This window comes from Danio aesculapii, chromosome 16, assembly GCF_903798145.1.
Source record: "Danio aesculapii chromosome 16, fDanAes4.1, whole genome shotgun sequence".
Taxonomy (NCBI): Eukaryota; Metazoa; Chordata; class Actinopteri; order Cypriniformes; family Danionidae; genus Danio; species Danio aesculapii.
In genome coordinates, this window is record NC_079450.1 from 11,903,726 (window position 1) to 11,927,771 (window position 24,046).

Sequence of the window (24,046 nt, forward strand, 5' to 3'; positions counted from 1 at the left end):
GAGAATTTGGAGCAGTTGTTTTGTCCGGGTGAGCGTTTAGCACTTTCAGGGACAGACGTAGATGGTGGTGGATCTATGAATGAGGTCCTTTAGAGAACTGGGGGTTGGGTGGGATCTTTAAGAAGGGGCCGAGGAAGGCGTAGGGGGGGTCCAGGGGCCCTTAGAAGCCATGGGTGAATGGGAAGGCCAAGGCAGCTTTGTTCTGAGGTTGAAGGGCCGTGGGGGAGACTTGAACACAACTGAAATTTACAGGACCGCATGAGGTGAGGGATGGAGAGGAAGTTCCCTTAGCCATTGACAGCGTGGCAAAACTGAAAAACAAGGGTCATGACCCTAAAGGGAGTCGTAGATGTGTACTGATATACTGAGAAAGTATTTAATGCATATTTAGAAACTTTAGGAATGTTTGACTTTAAAAATCAAGTGGCAACTTAAGACATTAATAATATTCATGTGTTTTTTTTTAGAGTAAAATCTAGGTGTTGCAAAAACAATAGGAAACCACTGATCTAATGTTTGCTGTACTAATGACATGATTTTCATGTGATATTTTGATCGAAATTTCTGTAGTGTTGAGTTTTATACAGTATTAATTATTGATTAACAAACAAATTGTAACCTGGAGTATATATATTTTTAATGACTTGAGATTTGGAAAAAAAAACTAAAACAGTTGTATTTTTTTTTAAATAAAAAAAGCATTACAAATCAGATAAATGGTTGAATACAGTGTATAATTTGTGGAGACAAATTAAAGAGCCCCTATTATGCATCATAAAAGGTCATATTTTGGTTTGGGGGGGTCTCCAACAACAGGCTGATATGCATGCAAGGTCAAAAAACCCTTTCATTGTCTTCTAATATGCATTTATTTTTACCTAATTTTTTCTACAACTCCCATATGATTTGTTCAGCGACTCATTTGTTCCCAAACCCCTCCTTTGTGTGAGGCTAATCTGTGCTGATTGGTCCGTTGACCCAGTCTGCAGTGATTGGTTGACTACGTTCAGCATGATACGATAGACACGCCCACCTCGGTTATGAAGTAGCCAGAGTTCAGAGTATATGTGTGAGCCCAGTGCAGGAGTGCGTTAAAGCAATGCAGTTAAACACCAACATATAGACCATTTTGAGGGATGTAAACAAAAACAATGGTCCCAACGTATTTCCTGTTTTACATTTATAATTTCTATAGCTTCCGAGAATCCAGAAAGAGCCACATATTGATAAATAACATTATGATAGCCGTTTTAACATTAAGTTATGATTGAATTGCCTCTTGTTACAGTTATGAAATAGTTTGATGATAAGCAGGAAATGTTTATGGGCCAATGACATGACCACATTGAAATAGTCTATTGCTCTATTCTTAACCACAACCCCATAATAACAACGGCACACATTATCAGTATTAAGTTGAACTATTTTGAAAATTTACAGAGAATTAAAATATTCTCACATTTTCCCCTTCACTTATGTAAACATCACACAAATAAATAGGAAAAGATATTTACAGTATTTCACCTAGATGTTAGCTTCTCAATCTAATGTGTACTCCCTTTACAAGGGACTAAACTGACTTACTACAGGAGAGATTTTACCCCTATTTTTTGTTCATATTTGTACAGTACACAAATATTGAATAAAAATATTTACAGTAAATCACCCTACTGTAATTTTACGATTTTAAACCAATCACCTCCTAGCTCAGTTAAGTTGGTTTTAGGTTTGATATTGGCCGGACATTCGCGCACGCAGTTTTAAGGATCGTCTGCGAATTACATCGACAGAACCAAAACGCACAGTAATGCAAAGCAGAAAAAAAAAGTATTTCTAGAAGACAGTATATGGTTAAAGGCCAGACTGATTTACTACAGGTAACAAGGCTACTAAAGCTCTAACTATACGATACATGCAAAGCAGAAATAGGCCATATCTAGGCCCACACGGAATCTGCGCACAGAATTCCGCAGATTTTTAGCCCATCATTAATTTTGTTTATTTACTTGAGTAAATGTGTGTAAATCAAAATTTATTCAGTTTTTTTATTAATTACAGTAATATTATTGACTAATATGAAAATGTTCATCTGATTTATGTGCAGTTTGTACAGTAATATTTTCTGTCTTTTAGTAGAGATATTATATGAGAGACTTGCTTTGTTTACCAAATGAAGTGAATCTAATTGGATTTGCAATTTAAACATTAAATAAAAGTTCAAAAGGTATTACTATTTATTATACTCCCAAAAGAATTCAGCAGAAATCCACAGATTTTTACCAAAATTCTCAGCAGAAATAGCAAAAAACATCCGCAGATTCTGTCTGGCCCTGGCCATATCTCTTGTCATAAGCATACAGTATCAGCTAAAGCACCTAAATGTTATTTTTCTTACATTTTCTCTGTGAATGTATTACACCCTTTAAAATCGTAAAATTACAGTAGGGTGATTTACTGTAAATATTTTTCTTCAATTGTTAGCATACATGAATCCTGGTTGTGTTTCAATGATTTATTTTCAATGCCAGTAGCACCACCATATTTCCCATCAGTCCATTACATCTTACTGGATTATGCTCGCTTTGGCTTTTTCTGAAATGCATCCTCAAACTGTGCTCATAATCTGCCCTTTTATTGGTCTGGGCTCTTAAAAAGCTGCTTAGTCTTGGAGATTTGGAGGTGGGGTTTCGGGTGGCGACTCTTCAAGATAATCGACAATAGATTGTGGAGCCTCTTCTGCTTGAGTGCTTAATGGCTACTGTCCTATTGTGTTGTTTTGAGGTCAAATCCAGGACACCTGCTGAGAGCAACAGCCACTGAAAAACAATGAACGTAATGGCCAGTTCCAGTTTAATGTTATCTGAGGGACATGTTTTCTAGTCATCGTTAGTACTGTCAGCATTATTAACCACTTTAAATCTCATGGTGTTTAGTTCACCTGCTGCCTGTTCTTAATCAGAGCATGCAGAAGAGGATTAATAGAGCTTTAAAGTTGTAAAAATGCAACAATTCAATGCTTTTATTATGAAAATTATAAATTGAGTAACTACTGTGTGTATTTTTTATATTATAGGATATGCATTAGAGACATTTTATTTATGATATTTGTTCCCAAAGATGTATATGTAAATAAACAAATATTCAAAATGTGAAAGATAGCATGGTATAAATAACATCTTATTACATTTTTGAATGATAATGGATTATATAAAACACAGATATGTGGAAATGGAATTACACTTATTTATTAGCCATTGGTAGTACAATGTAAATAATTAAATGTTAATGATTTGGCTAAATGACTGTTATGTTTATTAAGTTTATGTCATTATTACTATTTTTATAAAGAGCAGAAATCTTTGTAAGTATTTCTTAACAGATTGTTTATTTTATTTTTTCTGAAGACAAACAAACTCAAGCAAAGTATCTTTAGTTTGTTTGTCTTCAGAAAAAAAAATTACAAAAAAATATATTTTTTTATTTCATTTTATTATTTTTTTTTTCTAAAAAAAAAAAACTCAAGCAAAGTATCTTTGGTTAAAATATTTTATTTTATTCCATTTCATTTTATTAAATGTTTTTCTGAAGAAAAAAAACTCAACGAAAGCTCTCTGGATCAATATTTTATTTTATTTTATTTTCTTTGAAGACAAACAAACTCAAGCTAAATCTTTGGATAAAATAAAAAATAATAATAAATATAAAATAATAAAAATAAAATATCCAGAGAGATTTTGCTTTAGTTTTTTTGTCTTTAGAAAAAAAAATATTTATATATATATTTTATTTCATTTTATTATTTTTTTCTCTGAAAAAAAAATCAATAAAATTCTTGGGATCTTTGTTTTATTGTATTTTTTTCTGAAGACAAACAAACAAAAAGTTTCTTTTATTAACTGCACATCTACTTCTTAGAATTGCAACACTAATGATATATGTTCGATCCGCCATTACGAGAAGTGCCACCTCATGCATATAACTATTTTGTCCTGCCCTTATTATTGAATAATGTAAATGTAAACACTGTACATTCTTCATTGCTGATCAACTATAATAATCCCAACTCCACATTGCAGATGCTGAGATGTGACTATTGCAAATGCAAACATTACAATATCGATGCAGAAACGATATATTGTGCAGCCCTAGTACAAAATATTTTATTTTATAATAGTTTTCGCTGTGTCATTTTAAGTAGGGCTGGGCGATATGGGAAAAATGCAATCTAGATAATTATTTTCTATAGTGAACGATAACGATATATATTTTGATACAAGTTGCATGCTTCCAGATTTAAAAGAGTACCCCAACAATGACTGTAGCTATAAAAAATAGAGGGTCCATTAGAGGGTGGTTGAAAATTTGATACATCTCTAATGTCAACACCCTTTTAGATTCTACTGTGTGATTGGCTCTTGGATCAATATAGAGTAAAAAAGTCCAGAGCTTATCATTATTATTGACATAAATTGTATTGCAGTTCGATCATAAAATTGTTTATCGGCCCAGCCCTAATTTTAAGCAACTTTGTAGAATAAAATTACATTTCCAAAAAAATGTAACAAATTTGAAAAAGCATGAAAAAACGTGAATCTATTTTCTACTTTTTGCATGATCGCAATCATAAATCAGACCAAAAAAACAACCCCCAACCAAACTGAAAATCCCATTAAACAAAGAATCATGTCGAATCATTGTCAGAGCAAATATTTACCCTCTTGCTCGACAGGTCAAATGGTACAGTAGTGTTGTGTTTATGTCTACGTGTGTGTGTGTACACGTGCCTCTCTCTCTGTATGCATACAGCAGAAACACTCACCATCTGACAGCACAGAGGGAGGAACTGACATTATTAGTGTGTGTTTGTGTGTGTATGTGGTTGACCCATTTTATCCAGCACACCTACATGCCACATATACTGGACACACAGCTCACAATTCAAGTGAAGTGCTTTGAAATGTACATTTTTATTCAATATTTGACCATCTCAACCGAAAAAAACAGCCAAGTGTTTCGTTTTTATCACAGCTCTGTGAGTGAGAATCAAGTTCAAGTGCATCAAATCAAAAGCAAATGAGAAGTGGGCGGGGCCTGTCAGATACTAGAGAACATTTGATTGGACACGATTTAAGGAACTGAAATATGAGGTGAGGTGAATAAAACCACTGATCCATTTACACTGTAAAATGCATTAAATTGACCTTAGATTAAACCGATTGCCTTAAAATTGCTAAGTAGTGTATTCATTTTAAGTGAGCATATATCTTAAAACAGTTTGTATTTATTAAACTAAATGAAATACAACTTCTTAATAAAGTAAACTTCAGTACTCTTGACTAAAAATAATTGTGTTAACTTCTTATTAGTGTTCACATTAGTAAAATATTACGAAACTGATTACCTTAAAATTATCAGGTAAGCTGAACTGAAACATTTAAGACAAAAAACAGTACCTTACTTTTACTCCCAGGGACGTTTATATCGAAGTTGATATTTAGCCGCGCCATGTTTCGTAATAACTAATTTTTATGAGGTGAGTCGTTAGCCCAACGTTTAACCCGCAACCTGGAGGACCAGGACATACACCAGGGACACGCATACACTAGGGACAATTTAGCTTAGCCAATTCACCTATACCACATGCCTTTAGACTGTGGGGGTTGCTGGAGCACCCGGAGGAAACCCACACCAACACGGGGAGAACATGCAAACTCCACACAGAAATGCCAACTGACCCAGCCGAGGCTCGAACCAGCAACCTTCTTGCTGTGAGGCGACAGCACTTACTGTGCCACTGTGCCCCCCTATAAATCAATACCTACACTTCTAAAGCATTTTATTGTATTATATAGCATCCGCATACTGCAAAAAAGTAATTTTCAACCAAGGTTTAATGTAGTAGTAGAAGTAGTAATAATAATAAGAATAATAAATAATATGTATATAATAGGGCTGGACGATAAAATCAGTATCAGCATTTATTGACCGAACACCATTGTCAATATCGATAAAAAAAAAAAAATCGGAATGAAGTTTCGGTATAAAGCACCATAGCTTTATTAAATGTGGCCGCTGAGAGCGCACCTTAGAAGCAATTCCAGTAAGCTTAGGGTGTAAGTTCGTCATTTACAATGGATACGCGCAACTTGCATGACATGCATATGGGAGCGCACATGTTGTGCAAGCGGCGCACACGTGAACCGAGTGCATTTTCCAGGCACACCTAGCTGAAAACATCGGAACTTTTCCAAATGCCGCGAGCAGTAGAACTAACCAAACTGCTTAGCATCTTGTATGGAATATACACATTTTAGTAAAAAAGGCAGACCAATTACCTCTGCGTATCCAAACACTGCAGTGCTTTTACTTTTCTCCATAAACTTGTATCGAAACCGCAGCAATGGTTTGTTGACTTGTCATCCTCTGAGAAAACGCTTAATGGTCACATAGTTACAAGAGAAGCCAGGGCTGCGCGAGCACTAAGTCCATTCTAAATAGTCAAGAAATCCACGCGCATGCTTGTCACTTCAGATCAGAATAACAACACACACGAAAATGAGTGCCGTGGCTAGCAGCAGTGAAGCGATTGTAAATAAAAAAGGATGTAAGGATGTTGCCAGAGTGGCTTTTTGGTTTCCTTTCTTGTACATCCCAGCCACTAGCACCCCATCTGAAAGATTTTTAGCATAGGGGGTAACATAGTCATTTAACTTCACAACTTGTAATGTTCAGTATGTATTTGAATTATGGCTTATAATGATGGCTGGTTCCTTTACTTGAAAGCTCAGATTTGATTATCATGTGTTGGTGACCCAGTTTGAGGTTTACTGTATCACTATTCTTCACACCTTAAAGTTTGCTTTGATTGTTCAGTATTTACACTTTACCATTGCACATACTTTTGTAATATTTTATATATCATTAAGTTCAAGAGTCTCTTTAACATTTGTTTATTTTATTTTAGTTTTTGACTATTAAAACTATTTGCCTTAGTAATGTTGGTAAATTAAAATAAAGTGGTTTAAAAAAACAAATATTCCTAAATCTATTGAAAAAATATTCAGTAATTATCAATATTACATCATATGAAACATGATATTGTGATATTTTTTTTCATTATATCGCCCAACCCTTCAAATAATATAATATTATTTATATAATAATAATAATAATAAGATTAATAATAATAATAAAAATAATATTCATCATTATTTTTATATAAATATTTGTATAATATAATTTGTTATATTCTTATATGAATATTATTACATTTATTAATATTTATTAATATTTTAATATATTTATACATTTTGAACACCAGAACTGAAAAAGCTCAGATTTATTATGCTTGATTTATAATGTCTGATTATGCTTAAGTTTTAATTCTTCCACCTGTTTCCTTAGTTCCCTCATCACCGTTCACTATCATTAACATGCTTGTGACAAATGACCACTCAAAAATTGTAAATACATATTATTGTAAGTTATCTGTATTATTATTATTATTATTATTATTATTATTATTATTATTATTATTATAAATCTAAGAGCTTTTTCAGTTCTGGTGTTCAAAATGTATAAATATATTAATAAATATTAATCAATGTAATAATATTCATATAAGAATATAACAAATTATACAAATATTTATATAAAATAATGATAAATATTATTATTATTATTATTATTATTATTATTATCTGTTATTATATATTATCTGTTATTATATATAATCTGTTATTATCTAATTAGTTTAACATCTTAATGTGCTTAAAAGTTGGAATTTCTTGTTTAAATATTGTAAGGTGAATAAACTTATTCATAATGAGTTAACTGCACTTTATTAGTGAGAACAGCTATTGCTTTTTACAGTGTATGTGGAAGTGGCAAACTGCAAGCTTTACATGTGTATATATCGGTTTTATATTCTGCTAACTGCTTATTTTGTGACTGTTTTGGTGCGCACTAGCTTATGGATATCCTGACTAACAATACTGATACTAACATCTTTCTTTTAATTTCATGGAACCTTTAAACACAACAAACATACTTTGTGTGACTCTTACACAAACCCACTGGTCATTTGAATATTTCTCTCCTGCTTTCTTTATTTAACAGCCATGTGGTTTCACCCTTCTCTCACACACACACACACATTGGGCCTTTCTTCATGGTCAAAGCGAGCGCTGTTACTATAGAGACGCTGCCCACATGATGATGGTAGTGACTTTGACAGCGGCTCTCCACTATAATAAGCCTCTCTCAGTCTTCGCTCTTGTCTAAATCAGCACAATTGAGCCGCGTTCACTCAACAGCTGACAGTTCTTACTATGCTGACCTACAACCAGCATGCCTGTGTGTGGTACAAATAAACTGCTGCTGTTACACATAAATATTTGGGCTTGAATAGCATGAGGTAATGCCTGCTTTTGGATTCATAAATACTTTGTTAATAATGGGTTTGCTTATTCAGTTCAAGTGTGGAGCCAGAATTATTTCTAAGATTTTCTGTGAATGACTTTGGTTGAGAAAGGATCTGCAGGAGATTTGAGAAAAAAACTGTATTTTTTTGTATTTAATTTGAATGTTTGTTATATTACATTTTTATTATATGCATGACTTTTTAATTTGTTTTTCTATTTGTTTTGTGTTTTGAAGTGCGTTTTTATTATTATTATTATTATTATTATTATTATTATTATTATTATTATTATTTGTATTTTGTTTTGTTTAAACTCAAAGTCTGAGTGTTTCTTCCCGTGATGATTATTTTTTGGTTTATATTTTTATTGAACTACTTTTTAAATTCACATATATATAGATTTGACTCATATTTTATTTTATTTGACTAATTTAAATTTTGTTATTTGCTTTAATTTGTTTTGTAATGAGTTTTTTAAGTTTTCTTTTTAGTTTATATATATTTTTTATTTTAGTTTTTATTATATATATTTTTTATTTAACATTTTTATTGTTTCATTTTACTTATGCTCTTATTTTTATTGTACTTCTATCTATCTATCTATCTATCTATCTATCTATCTATCTATCTATCTATCTATCTATCTATCTATCTATCTATCTATCTATCTATCTATCTATCTATCTATCTATCTATCTATCTATCTATCTATCTATCTATCTATCTATCTTTGATTTTATTTGACGTTTTTATTGTATTTCATTGTACTTTTTTGTTTTGCTTATTTTTATTTTACTTATATTTCATTTATTTTACTTATTTTAATTTTTTTTTACTTTTTATTTTGCTTATTCTGTGCGTGTGCGTGCATGCAATATTTTCGATTTGCTAAGATAACCATTTTATCTCTATACTTTTGGGAGTACGATTTGAATGTGCTTTTATCAAATACATATGCATGTGTAAAGTAGTACAAATTAACATTGCAGAAAGAACCATAAACTAATTCTTCCTGTGGTCAGTTTTCTTTTTCAAGTCAACAAACATCATGACAAAGAACCAGTTTAAAGATAGCCTCGCTGATCAAATTACAAATTTGACTATTTCCAGAGTAAGGCATGTTCAAAATACAGCACAGCGTGCTGTAAACACCAAGCATTCATGCATGTGTGAGCCAGAGTTAAAGCTGGTTTCTAGTCTAAAAGTCTTTGTTAGCTGGCTGATCTTAGCACAACTTCACATAGGCCAAAAAATGCTCCCTACAAAAACACACGCCATTCCTACATCACTCGTTGCCATGGTTGCAGAAATACTCCCCATTCCAGAGAATTTCTGCCCGGAGCTCTCATGGATCCTCTGCGTTTGTTTACTGCCGTCTGCATGAGACTGACCCCATAAAGCCTTTCATCGTTACAGGACTGCCTTTTGTCATATATTTATACGGTCATTTAAGATGCACTCTTAAAATCTTTCATGCACTTCTAAAGCCTTTGACCAGACCAATATAAATGTCAGGATAATTAGATCACTATGCTGCTAAACTCTAGTTTGAAACTATAAAAGATGAAAAGAGAGGTGAATAAAAGCAGGAATAACTCTTTGTGTCTACTAGTTAAATTTCAGCACTGTTTCTTCTAAGAACGGGCCTAAAAAATGATATTGGTAATTATTAATGCAGTATAAATTTACTGATATAACACTTGTTTGATATACACTCACTGGCCACTTTATTAGGTACACCTTACTAGTACCTGATTGGACCTTCAGAACTGCCTTAATCCTTCGGTGCATAGATTCAACAAGCTACTGGAAATATTCCTCAGAGATTTTGGTCCATATTGGCCTGATAGCATCACACAGTTGCTGCAATTTGTCGGCTGCACATCCATGATGTGAATCTCCCATTCCACCACATCCCAAAGCTGCTCAATTGGATTGAGATCGGTTGTCTGTGGAGGCCATATGAGTACATTGAACTCATTGTCATGTTCAAGGAACAGTACATTGTTGACCAACAGCAGCAATATTTGTCAAACTGTAGAGTGTCCTCTGCTTGTTGCTGTATGTGGGCGGAGTAATACACAAGGGTGAAGGATTAGGAGTCTGGACCTGTTATTTTGCAGAATATCGCAAATCAACCAATCAGATTCAAGAATCAGACAGAACTGTTGTATAAGTTATTATATAATATTGACTTTTTATATAACATTGTCAATTTTATTTATATTTATTTACTTGTGGCCATATCCACACACAGATTTCTCACACTCATATAAAGCACCATAACTCATATTGCTGCTTTTTATTTTTATTTTTTCATTCTGACTCATTTATGCATTTTCATCATCCACGGTGTTTGAGTTCAGGTTTCTAGTATGTGTGTGAGCTTATAGTACAGACTCACAGCTGATGTTAAATTCTCCTTTTCTGTGTTAAGTGTCAGGAGCCCATTGGGTTCGGAAATGCGCCATGTTTGTGAGAACGATGAGCCTGGCAGACATGTCCGGTAAGTGCCGCTCTGCTCCGCTGCCAAATGCACTTCACGCCCTGGATGGGATCAACTCACTTTTTTTTTTCTTTTTTTTTCAGTTTTGAAGTAAACTGATAGAAAGTTTCATAAAGAAAATTTTGAATGAATCACAGGGTTTGAACCCATCCCTGCCCAAACTTGAAATGTGCCTGTAGCTTTTGCTTCATTGGGTCTCATTCACTCCTAATTGTCACTCTTAATAAATGCAGATTATTGTAAATGAGGTAATGTGTGTCTGTAGTGGGTACATTGCGAAATACTTGCCCATGTCCATATAAGGGCTTTCATACAACAACCCCTCATATAGACACTGTAAAAATTATCTGTTAATTAGTAGTATTTTATATTTTAATTTTTTTTCCTGTTTATTTATGGTTGTGAATTGCATTATGGTATCTTGATCTCTGCTCGGTTGACTTTTGATGTTGAAAATTTAACTCTACAGTTTAATTTTTTCTTGACATATGGAATAATATATAGGCAAGGCAAGTTTATTTATATAGCACATTTCATACACAGTGGCAATTCAAAGTGCTTTACATAAACAGGAATAAAAGAAACAAGTATAAGAAAAATAAAAACAAATAATAAGAATGGTAAAAAATAAATAAATAAATAAATAAATAAGCATAAAAACAGATAAAATGTGTTATAAAAGAATGAAAAAGAAGAGAAAAACATAATAGTGCAATCTGTAGTATCGGGGAATGTAGGGAAAAAAAACCTGTAAAATAACAGAAAATGTAGTGTAGTTGATTACAAGGTTTTAGTAACATAACATATAAACAACAATCCAGACAAAATAACACTTTAAACGTTTAAAAATATTAATAAAAGTCACTTTTTACAACTTTTCAAGATTAAACATTGTTGGAAGAAAGATCAGAGTCCTATAATGCAATTCAAAAGCATAAATAAACAGGGGAAAAGGCTAAATAAAAACCTAAATCACCAAATACAAAAAGTTGCTAATTTTACCGATATTTTTTATGGCGTGGTTCCTGCATATACCCTCAAATCCCTATACAAACTTCAGAACAGAACCAAAGTTCTTTATTTTAAATTTATTTAAAAAAATGTAAGTGATAAATTTATTGTGACGCATAACAAACTGTTTATACAGACACACCGGCTTGTGAATGGTGGGTGAATGAGACTCATGTCTTGTGATGTTTCTTGTGCGCATGTTTCCTGATCTCTGCATTTTAGTGTTGCCTTTTGTCTTTTATGTCCAAAGTTAAAAGCAAGTTTGATTGTACATCATAGTTGATTATTGATGGCTTTGCTGAAATTTTAGATCTGTTAATAGTGTTGATATCCATGCTCAGATTCAAGGTTTTATATTAGGGGTGCATGATTAATCGAAAAAAGATTGTGATCTTGATCACACGATCTTAATCCAGCATCTCTACGATTCAGCCAATCATATTTTCAAGTTCAGAAAAGAAGCATAAAGGCAGTCGCACAACTCTTCACATTGTTTTATATACATTGCACAACAACGTGGACACCTCCAAATGGTGTTAAAAGTGTCACATACTGTACTTATAAGGTATAATTCACACAAATATCATTTATGTCTTCATGTAATGATGTATTTGCGGTCGCGAAAATCATGTTTCCACAGAGAGGATGAGCGCGCCTTAATGATCTCTACTTTAGTGAACAGAACCTGCATAGGCTGTGAATTATAGGTATTAACGTGGTAAATAACGTTCGCTTTGTTGCATAGAGCGAATGTTCGGCAAGTATGATTTGCATGTATGTTTTTTTTTTTCTCAATGTGAGGCAGTTTTAACAGAATAACTACTCTAGTCTATAATGTTGAATATAATGCAAGAGGGAATCTGATAATGACAAATGTCTCATTTTACCAGTGAAAAAATATTGTCTAATAATGTTGACAGATTGCAAGCATATGTCTCAAAAATAATAATCAAGCTTTAGAGTTATGAGTTGAATTCTGAAGCCATCACTTTTCTGTGATTTAACGTTTAGGATAAATTTAAAGTCCACCATTCTATACAGAATTTAGCATTTTAACCAACAGTAGACCTAGACCTACACATAAGCCTAATGTTATTGTAAATTTCAATTTAGAACTTCTATGTTAAGCTACTTTGACACAATCTACATTGTAAAAGCGCTAGAGAAATAAAGAGGAATTGAAATTCTATTGAATTTACATAGTAAAAATCAGATAGTCATGACAACAACAGTTTTTTTTTATTTAATTTTATTATTATTTATTTTTTTTTATTTGAATCAGGTTTAAACTAAGTCATTCAAAGTTTAACTTAATGTTTTTATTGTTTTAATAGTTTTATTGTTAGTTGAAATCACTAGAAAAATGTATTTGACTCCGCTAAAGAAATTAAGGCAACGAGAATCGTTTATAGTACACTAGAAACTGAGTTGCTGCAAACAGTGGTTAATTATGAGCATCTTGTGTGCAAAATCTCTCATATATTTAAGTTTGCTAAGCATTTGCAATCAAGCCATATTACAATTTACTTTTTAATTCAATCAGTTGTACAGTCATAGTATAAACTGAGTCATATTTATATTGAACTGTCAGGATACACCAATGTAAGGAAATCCCTAATTCAGTTCAAGTGTATTGTACAGCGCTCTTCACAATAATTATTGTTTACAAAAGGTGCACATTACTGCATTACAATCAAAATCGGAAAAGTTAAGGTTATTAGTTACCATAACTGTATTAGTTACTAATAACTTTAACAAATTAACTAGTAATAGCTAGTAATAGCTTTTAACAGTTAAAGTTATTATATATAAACATAGTTAACCTGCAGTTATACTGTATAATATATAGGTGATGTCTATGTACGTTTAATGAAGTATATTAAGTCTAAGTGTTTGTCCTCAAGTCTTCAATGGTTGGCATCATCTCTTCAAAAGTGATAGCGAGTATCATCCAAAAGCGAGTGTAGAGCACAGCACAAATGCTCTTGTCATCCGAGCAGGCCTTGTCTTCCTGCAAACAGCTGAGGAGTCACAGAGGCCTGGCGTTTACCCAGCGTTCAGATCACCACATCAAATATTCAACAGGTGCCTCTGAACGGGAGCTTTTTCTGTGTCTGAGACGCTGAGCAAGGCGAAGACAGACGAGCTTGAGGAGAAAGAGTGTTTTTTTTTAGGGAATTCAAGAGGAAAGGATGTATCTGCGGACGGTCCGAAAGCAGGATTGAACCTCTAAATTGGTGATGATGGTGAAAGTGTGGCTAGTACTCTACCTTTTTAACCTCTCTATTAGTGCCACACCGAAGAAGAGATGTTCAAGAGGAAGAGAATGCTCAAGGTATGATGGATTCTGTCTGAGAAGATTATTTACCTCTTCTGCTGAAATTAGTTGTGTTATAGATTGTGTTGAAGTTGTAGCAGCTGTCAATAGCAGCTTGTATTGTGTCTAAAAGAGAGAAACGTAAACCAGTCATGGAGAACGTGTATGATGTTACCAATGGAGAGAGGGCATGGACTGGTGTTTTGCACATTTGATTAGATGGGGTAGAAATGTAGACAAGTTATACCTGCTTGGACTAGGTGGGTTATTAGCATGTTTACATCCCAGCTTTAACTCAAGTGAACCTGTGTGGCAGCCAACAGGTGTGTTGTTTCCTGTAAATCCTCTAGCAGGTTGTCCAGGTGTGTGTTTACATAATATCACCGCAGCCTTGGTTGAAACCAGCTGCGTTTGCTGTCACTACATACAGTAATACCAGCAGCATCGGATATGAGGGACACTTGAAGGTTGAAATTTGTGTTTGTTGTGGGCTGAATGAAAACATGCTCTACCTCTTTGGTTTTCCAGACTTGTTTTGTTTTCCATTGATGTTGTGGAGTTTTAAAGCTGGACAGGCCAGTTTTGTGGTCTTGGTATACAGTGTGCAGTGAAAAGCACCCCTTGTAATGACTCTTACCTCTTTATGCTATGAAAGCAGTGGAAGTGGTCGATGGTAGGGATGCTTTTTTCAGTACGTTTTGCTTTCAATTAAAAGAGAAAACGGTCAAAAATATAAACTGAAAATGGCAAAGATGCTGTGCCGATCTGCACGCTGGTTTACTCTCCCTAACACCAAACACAGAAAGCAATGTGCTATGAAACATGGATTTTAGTGGATGCACTTCGATATTTCATATTTTGCACTTTATGGATATGTAACTTCATATAGTAAACTGGGTTCAAATAGTAACGCTGGTTAAATGAGGTCTCGACTTGTTTATTGGCAAAATAATTTTACTGTTATTTGCTTGTTATTTTAAAATCAGTATATTGTAAATTGAGTTGAATTTAAAATGCCTTCCAGAATTATTTTATAATATTTAATCAAATAAAGAAATATACAGTTAAATTCAGAATTATTAGCCCCTCTGAGTTATTAGCACCCCTGTTTATTTTTTCGCTAGTGCAGTTGTCAAGAGTTTTACTTGCACATAATCCACACTTAACAATGACAATACACTTTTCTTCGGTGAGTTCAAAATTACAAGAATCCATTGCCAAAATGTAGGTCTCCGGCCTGCCATTCTGACTGTCTGTAGTGATGACGAGCGATTCACGGAGGAATCATTTGTTTTTTTTTTAACTGGGATCTTCTAAGTGAACCGGTTGAACCAGTTCATTAAATTGACGTAGTTGTCATGAAACGGTCTGCGTCTCAGTAAGTACTAACATACCAAATACTCCCTCTGACTTCGAAATAAACGAATATCCTGAGTGTATTCAGTTACTAGAACAGTACAAAACTCATCTGCTGTGAAAAAACAGACCTGATGATGACGATGAGTGCGAGCCGACTGTCTGTGATTCAACCTGACTATGGTCATTTTTTATTCCGCAAGATGTTTTTTAAAGCCAATTAAGCCAGGTACAAAAGTAACTTGCGTTATAGTAATGCGTTATATTACTTGCAAATAATATTACTTTTTAAATAGTTACTTTGCAAATAAATATTGTATGTAACATGGCGTGTAACAACAGATACAGGTACACTAGAGCGTTTTAAAGCCGCGAAGATCAGCTGAACTGTTATAAGCTGACATGCAAAAATTGGCTGATGAATCGACTGATCTTCACTAAAATCCTTTATCATGAGGAAAAGCAACAGTAATGTGATGCTTGATCAAATATTATATCAAATATAAAGATGCTCCACACCACGTGGACACCTAAATATCTTGGAAACTTGGGCCAATAAGCTACTATTCCAAAATACTCCAGCAACTGCAAATAGCAACTTTATGACAAACACTTATCAAGCAGTATTCATAATTCATCACCTTCAGTATATCAATCACAATTGTGACATTTCATATAATGTTTCTCAATTCCTAATTCCTTATTTCAGTTTGAGAAACACATTTATATTTCTTATGAAAGATTGACAAATCGTGCAAAAAGCCCAGCGGGATTTTTTAGTAATGTAAATTGGGTCAGTTTGGTTTTCATTTATATATATTAAGGCACACAGATTGTTCTTGAATGGTGTGAATTTTAAACAAGATGATGTTTTTGCATCAGGAATGTTGACTAGCCCAATAACCCGTCAGTCAGGGAGCGAGAGGGAATGTCAGGGAGCGAGAGGGAATGTGCTGTGCAGCTTTGCGTAATAATGACTGACACGCAATCAGTGTTGATCGGTTAATGTCTTCAGACAGGCCTCTGTATGGCAGCGTGATTGTGCAATATATTTGCAGTGATTTATAGGCGAGACATTGGCAGCAGCTCTTCTCTCACTGTCAGTGATTTGGCCACTGTCTCTCCTCTGAGACCTCAGCTGATCCTCAAGCCGTGTGTTGAGATATCTTCAGACTGAGGAATGTGTGCTTTGTTCAAAGTTGAACGGAGAGGTGATCGGTCGGTCGGAAAGGAAATGATTTTTTATTTATTTAAATGAATCAGGAACAAGGGCAGCACGGTGGCTCAATGGTTAGCACTGTCACCTCACAGCAAGAAGTTCACTGGTTTGAGTCCCTGCTGGGCCAATTGCATAGGCGATGCCATCATCCAACGCCGATAAACATCACGATGCTGAGCAGGCATCGCGATCATCTGCCCTGTCCTCATCTAAGCAGCAACCACCTCACGAAAAATACACACTTAGGCCCCATTTCCACTAATATGTCTTAGTTTTAAAATGGCCACACACACACACACACACACACACTCTGGCATGCGCTGCAGCATATTCGCACGTCTGAGCTCCAGGCAGTCAGCGGGTGCTTTGAGCACAAAACCCCAGAGAGCAGTGCATGTCGGACAGTTTATCAAAGATGTACCGCTGGATTGCGTCTCACTATAGTTGGTAAATGTGATATTTGATTAATCTTGTGCCAATCTGACGACTCTTCTGTCTTTTTGAGTCTATCAGGTAACGTATCACAGCGTCAGTACACTGCTTCAATCTTTCGCTTTCACGCTTTTACTAATTTTAGTGAAAACCTCAGATACTGTTGGTTGGTTGCTGTTGGTTGTGCACCTTTTTTACCAACCAAGTTTGTCGACGCCATTATAACGACACAGATCACTCTGCCTGTTCATGCCAGAGTCCCGCTGAAAAAGTGAATGACAGGTGGTAATTTGTGTGTAACTTATCTTTATTTATTCATTTATGATTTGGTTATGGGTAAAACAAAGACCATGCGGCTCAGGTAGTTGAAACGGTAGGCTACAAATAATAAATTTGTTATGAGTTAGTTAATTATTCATAAATAATTAAGTCACCGCCGCCTACGACGACGTTGCTATAGGCCATCGTGATGTTTCACGTTTGACATCGTGCAATGCCAACATGGTCGACATTAACCAACCCTAACTACTAGTGATAATTAATAACAATTAATTGTAATAAGGTCACACAGTACTAGGACACAGTTTTTATATAATTTAATTGGATTGTGTAAAATAGCAATTTTTAAGCCTTGTTTGTTGGATTTTAGTGGTAGCATTGTTTTGATTTTGAATTGTGTTTTTGATATTTGTTTTTTTTTTATGTTGAATTTGAAATTTAATTATGTTTGACATTGTTGTTAATATGCAAGTATATAGCCTTATACAGCTACACCTGTTAAAATATAGATTTCAGTTTAAAGATTTGAAGGATGACAAATGTACCAATTTTGTTTAATATTATCTTCTAGTGATCTTATAAAAATCTGATTGCACTGAGTTGAAGTATGAAGTATGTAAGTTGTATAATTTACAAAAGTGTATTTTTCTATTTTTTGTTGTGAAATAATGCATGAGATCATATGATCCGGAAGTGTATATAAAAATAGAGCAACATACTGTACTGTGATGAATACTGTCTGTTGAAGAGCCCGTGTGCTCAACATTACCCGCCGCGTATCTTTTTTTAAAATTGTATGTTAATAAATTGGCATTTTTGGAGCTTTGGTGTTGCCGACTTTTTGAAAATATATTTTTGCATGTTCTGCTGTTTGGCTGAGCACCCATTTAAGTTGATGCGTGTGCTTTTGTGCGTTGAAGTACCACTACATATAATATATAGTGTCTATCCAATTTTCAGTGCCACTTAAATGACTGCACATATTACCGTTTGTTTATGGAATTTGATTGTATCCATTTCTAGTGATTTCAATTTGTATTTATTTTTTTATTTTATTATTTATTTATTGTTTTTTTCTAAAGTACTAGAATTAGTTTCACCAGTTTTTATTTAGTTTTTATTTATATATTTATTTTGTTGTTGTTGTTTTTGCAGTTTAGTTTGGTTTAATTTGCATATATCAAAAATGACTTGAGTTTTGCATATGTTTGAGTATAAGTCTTTCGACCAGTGTTGGTTTCACTTCTAGTTTTTATTTTGGATTGTGTTTTGTGTCTTTGCTATTAAGTTTATTTAGTTTTTATTTAAATGGAATGGTTTACCATGTAACTCACGTTTTGCTTAAATTCTTGAGTATGCATTTGTAGTTTGATGTTGCTTCCTAGTTTTTGCATTAGCTTTCAAATTGTTTTATCTATTATTTTTATGTTCTGCAGTGTCTGTGTTTTCAGCTTGGCTTTCCTTGTCTTCTCTAAGAGTTGCTGCATGCAAATACCAACACAACATTTGTTTACATCAGTGCCTTGGCTTTATAGTCTGCACAGAACTAAGTACACAAACTGAAAGGACTATTATCATCATTTGCATTAAATAGGAACATTCATACATGCTTGCTTATTTATAGAGTATAGGTTTATTCCTTGATAAATATGGTTTTGTACTACTGACCATCTCTAAAGGTTTCTTGACCAGAGGAGAGCAGCTGGCTATAAAGGTAAGTGTCAGAAGTATCCGGCGTCCCATACTGCAATACGCACTGCGCTTCAATCAATCTCATCATCGCCTCTAAAATGATTATAGGCTTATCAATGAAGCTGGCCTTTCCTAATTCACCATCTCTTTATGGAAGAAAACGAGGACTACAAACTAGGGCTGGCAGTCAGTTTTCAGCATTTTTAAAAAAAGTAGTTGTTTCGATATTGATTCTCAAAAGCCATGAATTGAGTTTCAGGGGTTTTCGAAGTGTTATGGGAGGTGCAGGGCTGAGCGATATATAACGATGTCAATCGATAGGTTTTTCTATATATCTCTGTATATTCATACAAGACATATGTGCAATGTTTGCAGCAAAATGAAAATAAAAAAGAATCCATTTTCATTTAATACATCGCGACGAATGACAGCCGATGTGAGATTGAAAAAGCCGTTTTAGCCTGGCCACAGCCACATATGGCGGCCGTTGCTGCAAGGCGGGTGTTAGATTTTGTCGTCACGGCTGCAGCGAGGACTATTTGGAACATATGACAGCATAAACAGTGAAGTCTGTTCCTTAGCTACTTCGTAAAGCTGCACAAGTATGGAAATCAGAACGGCAGAGTCACTTGCTGTCTTCAAGAAACGACTAAAAACTCAACTGTTTAGTCTCCACTTTACTTACTAATCTTAACTGCCTCTCTGGCTATACCACTAACTGTACTCTCTCTCAAAAAAAAAAACTTTACTAATGCTTTGCTTCTTAGACTTTACACACCTGAAACTTGTCTATAGCACTTGTTCTCTGCTGTTCTTATAGTTGTGTAAATTGCTTCCTTGTCCTCATTTGTAAGTCGCTTTGGATAAAAGCGTCTGCTAAATTACTAAATGTAAATGTAAGTATGCAATTTTCGACGCAACCATTGTTATTTAGGCTAATAATATACAAAAGACAAGGGAATCTGGTAATCATGATGTTAAAATAAACAAAAAAAAACCTCTACTTTCAATGATCACTTGCAACTACACTGAGCAATAGTCACCACAATTAGCAAATCCCAGCCGGGTCCCCTTGAAACACTTCCATTTTTAATGTTAATGTTATTTAATGTTAATACTATTAAGACTTCAAATATTTATTGCTGTGATAAACAGCCGATACAGCAGTCTGAAAATTTCTTAAATCATCACATAAATTGATTTATTGAATATCGCTATATATCTGTCCCATGCACCTGAAATTCAGGATGTACTCACACTAGGCTATCCGAACCGTGCCCAGGTACGTCTCACGGCCATTTCCCGGTTCATTTGGCGTGGGAGTGCTCCAAATTGGGCCCAGGCACAGTTCAGTTGGCTGGCCCTGGGGCACGTCATGATTTTGCCAAGTACAATGCGATCCTGGATTAACATCTAGGTTGATCCTGGAACATCATTTTTGTTTGGAAATGTAATCCATACCTATTCCCTACCCCTAAACCCAACCATAACTCTAAATTATTCCCAAAATCAGTGGGGAAAAACAGTTTGATAACAGTCATGTAGAAGTGCATAAACCTAACCGTAAGCCTAAATCTAACAAATTGTAGTCGTATCCCTTAATTCTGATTGGCTGCAATGTTGTTCCAAGATCAACATAGATGTTAATCCAGGAACATGTCCAAATTGGTGAAATCAGGTGTGCGTGCCCTGACCCGGCACAAAGGTGTGCCAGAGCTCGGTTTGGTTGGTATTTGGTACGGTATGCTTGTAGTGTGAGTGCAAAGCGAGAGACCTTTGAGAACAATTAGAGAACTTTTCAATCAGAATCAATCAAATCGCCATATCTGAATTGATACCCAGTCCTGTTACATACACAGGCAGATCCCTCATTCCTGTGTTTGAGCTCATTCATGACTGTTTGGTGTTGTGCAAACCTAAAGCAGGACCGCAGAGATCTGTTCTTCCCCCCGAGGGGATCTGGGAAGGGTTGTCTCGCAACCGAATGCTCCAGTGGTAATGTTTCCATCGAAACTGCCTGTTAGGTGAACGAAACTCAAACAGTCATCACGGCAGGTCTGCTGTTAGCACGACTGAGCCAGAAGTCGTCAGGGCTTTTATTCACCAAGGACAAGCATGAAAAGCTCTAATAAGGGAGGCAACATCCGGTGTGTCCTCAGATCTTGCTCTCTGAAGCCCAGAGCCCTGTGTTGTAATATCCTGGAGCTGTGGCACTGAACTGTTTAGAGCTGCACATCATGTCACATCATGTTTACTTACAACATCAGCTGGATGCTGGAGGCAAAGACAGTGAAATAAGGCGATCTGTAGAGTATTGCGGTTCAAGAGATAAATCAATTGCCGTAGTATTTTATTTTTATTATATTTTTGTAGTGCCGCTATAGAGTATAGGAAATACTGTGAAAAATGTATTGCTCTTTTAAGTATCGTTTGTGAAATATTTGAAAAAGAAAAAAGAATTAACAGTAGGGCTAATAATTTTGACATCAACTGTGCGTGCATGCATACAAATAATATAATGTAATGTAATGAAATGTTATAATATAATGTAATGTAATGTATTGAAATGTAATATGATAAAATATAATGTAATGTAATAAAATATAATATAATATAATGTAATATCATGTAATATAATGTAATGTAATATAATATAATATAATATAATAGTGTAATGTAATGTAATATAATATAATAAAATGTAATATAATGTAATGTAATATAATATAATATAATATAATATAATATAATATAATATAATATAATATAATATAATATAATATAATATAATAGTGTAATGTAATGTAATATAATATAATATAATATAATATAATATAATATAATATAATATAATATAATATAATATAATATAATATAATATAATATAATATAATATAATAGTGTAATGTAATATAATATAATAAAATGTAATATAATGTAATGTAATATAATATAATATAATATAATATAATATAATAGTGTAATGTAATGTAATATAATATAATATAATGTAATATAATATAATATAATATAATATAATATAATATAATATAATATAATATAATATAATATAATATAATAGTGTAATGTAATGTAATATAATATAATAAAATGTAATATAATGTAATGTGATATAATATAATATAATAGTGTAATGTAATGTAATATAATATAATAAAATGTAATATAATGTAATGTGATATAATATAATATAATAGTGTAATATAATGTAATGTAATATTAGAAAATGTAATGTATTATAATATAATATAATATAATGTAATGTAGTATAATATAATATAATATTATATAATATAATAGTGTAATGTAATATGATAAAATGTAATATAATGTAATGTGATATAATATAATATAATGTAATGTAATATAAGAAAATGTAATGTAATATAATATATGATAAACAAGCATATACACACAATATGAACAAAATTGATTTGTAATGATAGTTATTTTCCTCCCTATTTTAATACATTTATCTATGTTTCTATTTTTAAATATTACAGATTTTATTTATTTGTTTACATTTTTTACATTTTTTTGTATATAATTTTTTTTTGGTTTATTTAATATATTCTATACTTTATATACAATTAACTGATTCCTTCAGACCAGAGGTGGGCAAACTCGGTCCTGGAGGGCCGGTGTCCTGCACAGTTTAGCTCCAACTCTGATCAAACACACCTGCTTATAGATAATTAGTGATCTTGGAGACACTGATTAGCATGTTCAGGTGTGTTTGATTAGAGTTGAAGCTAAACTATGCAGGACACCGGCCCTCCAGGACCGAGTTTGCCCACCCCTGCTTCAGACGCTCCAGCACTCCAATTGAAACATTTATAACTGATCACCTATAGGATTTTATCTGTGATTCAGAAATATATCATTTATGTTTTAAATTCTAGAGAAGAAAGAAACACTGACTAAGGCTCTCAGGCCTTAATCAGTGTGTGGACTGTTCGCATAATAATGCACCTGGCAGCTTTTTTAAAAATCATTTTCATTTTTATTAACAGTACATCACGTTGGTCTTTTATTTTCAATGCTTTTGTTGCTTGCTGCGCATCAATGCCAATACCAAATCCTAAACTCACTACTCACCCTTTAAAGATTTTTAAATTGCTGCTTGGCTCATACCACACTAATCGTCATGTCCCATGTAGACGACATGCGTCTGTTAACACATTTGATAAAGTGACTTTGCTTTTACACCAAATTAAATCAAATTTTAGCAGTGCCTCTCACAGTCACACAATCACAAGCTGCTTTCTCCTCCATTAACACCGTTCTGAGTGATATTTGAACATTTACAGTGTATCGATATAATTCATCAGTCTTATAAATCCTCAGAGAATCATCTTTGTTTGATCATTCCTGCTGATTCGGGATTTATAATCTATTTTCTGTGTTTGCATTCAGACGATACACCAATAACAGAGATGATAATGATCTTATTGATGATTGCCAACCTTTTCATGAATCATTTCTACTGTCTTTGTTCTTTAGGCTCGGAGCACTGATAATCTGGACAGTTCAGGGGAGCCTGGGACCCGATCGGTGGGCACCACTGCCAACTTGAAGGGGAAGATGAGCAAAAGGTCAGTACAGTCAGTCATGAACTAGAGCTTCTGCAAATAAATCTCATATCACAAAGTGGTCATCTCATATCCTGATAATGATATATACACTCACCGGGCACTTTAATAGGTATACCTTACTAGTACCGGGTTGGACCCCATTTTGCCATCAGAACTGCCTTATTCTATCATAGCATAGATTCAACAAGGTACTGGA

The 24,046-nt window shown here is 33.7% G+C and overlaps 1 protein-coding gene across 7 annotated transcripts in view; it reads left to right on the plus strand.

The window, feature by feature from the left end:
- arhgap33 (Rho GTPase activating protein 33) overlaps nt 1–24,046 on the plus strand; it is a 98,074-nt gene that overhangs the window by 22,978 nt on the left and 51,050 nt on the right. For 3 of the 7 annotated variants that reach the window (XM_056475692.1, XM_056475691.1, XM_056475694.1), the window contains exons 2-4: nt 10,860–10,928; nt 19,222–19,256; nt 23,759–23,850. In XM_056475692.1, coding sequence (XP_056331667.1) covers nt 10,860–10,928; nt 19,222–19,256; nt 23,759–23,850 — 196 coding nt within the window. The remainder of the gene's footprint in view (nt 1–10,859; nt 10,929–19,221; nt 19,257–23,758; nt 23,851–24,046) is intronic. The other 4 variants (XM_056475696.1, XM_056475695.1, XM_056475697.1 and 1 more) reach the window with 2 other exon arrangements.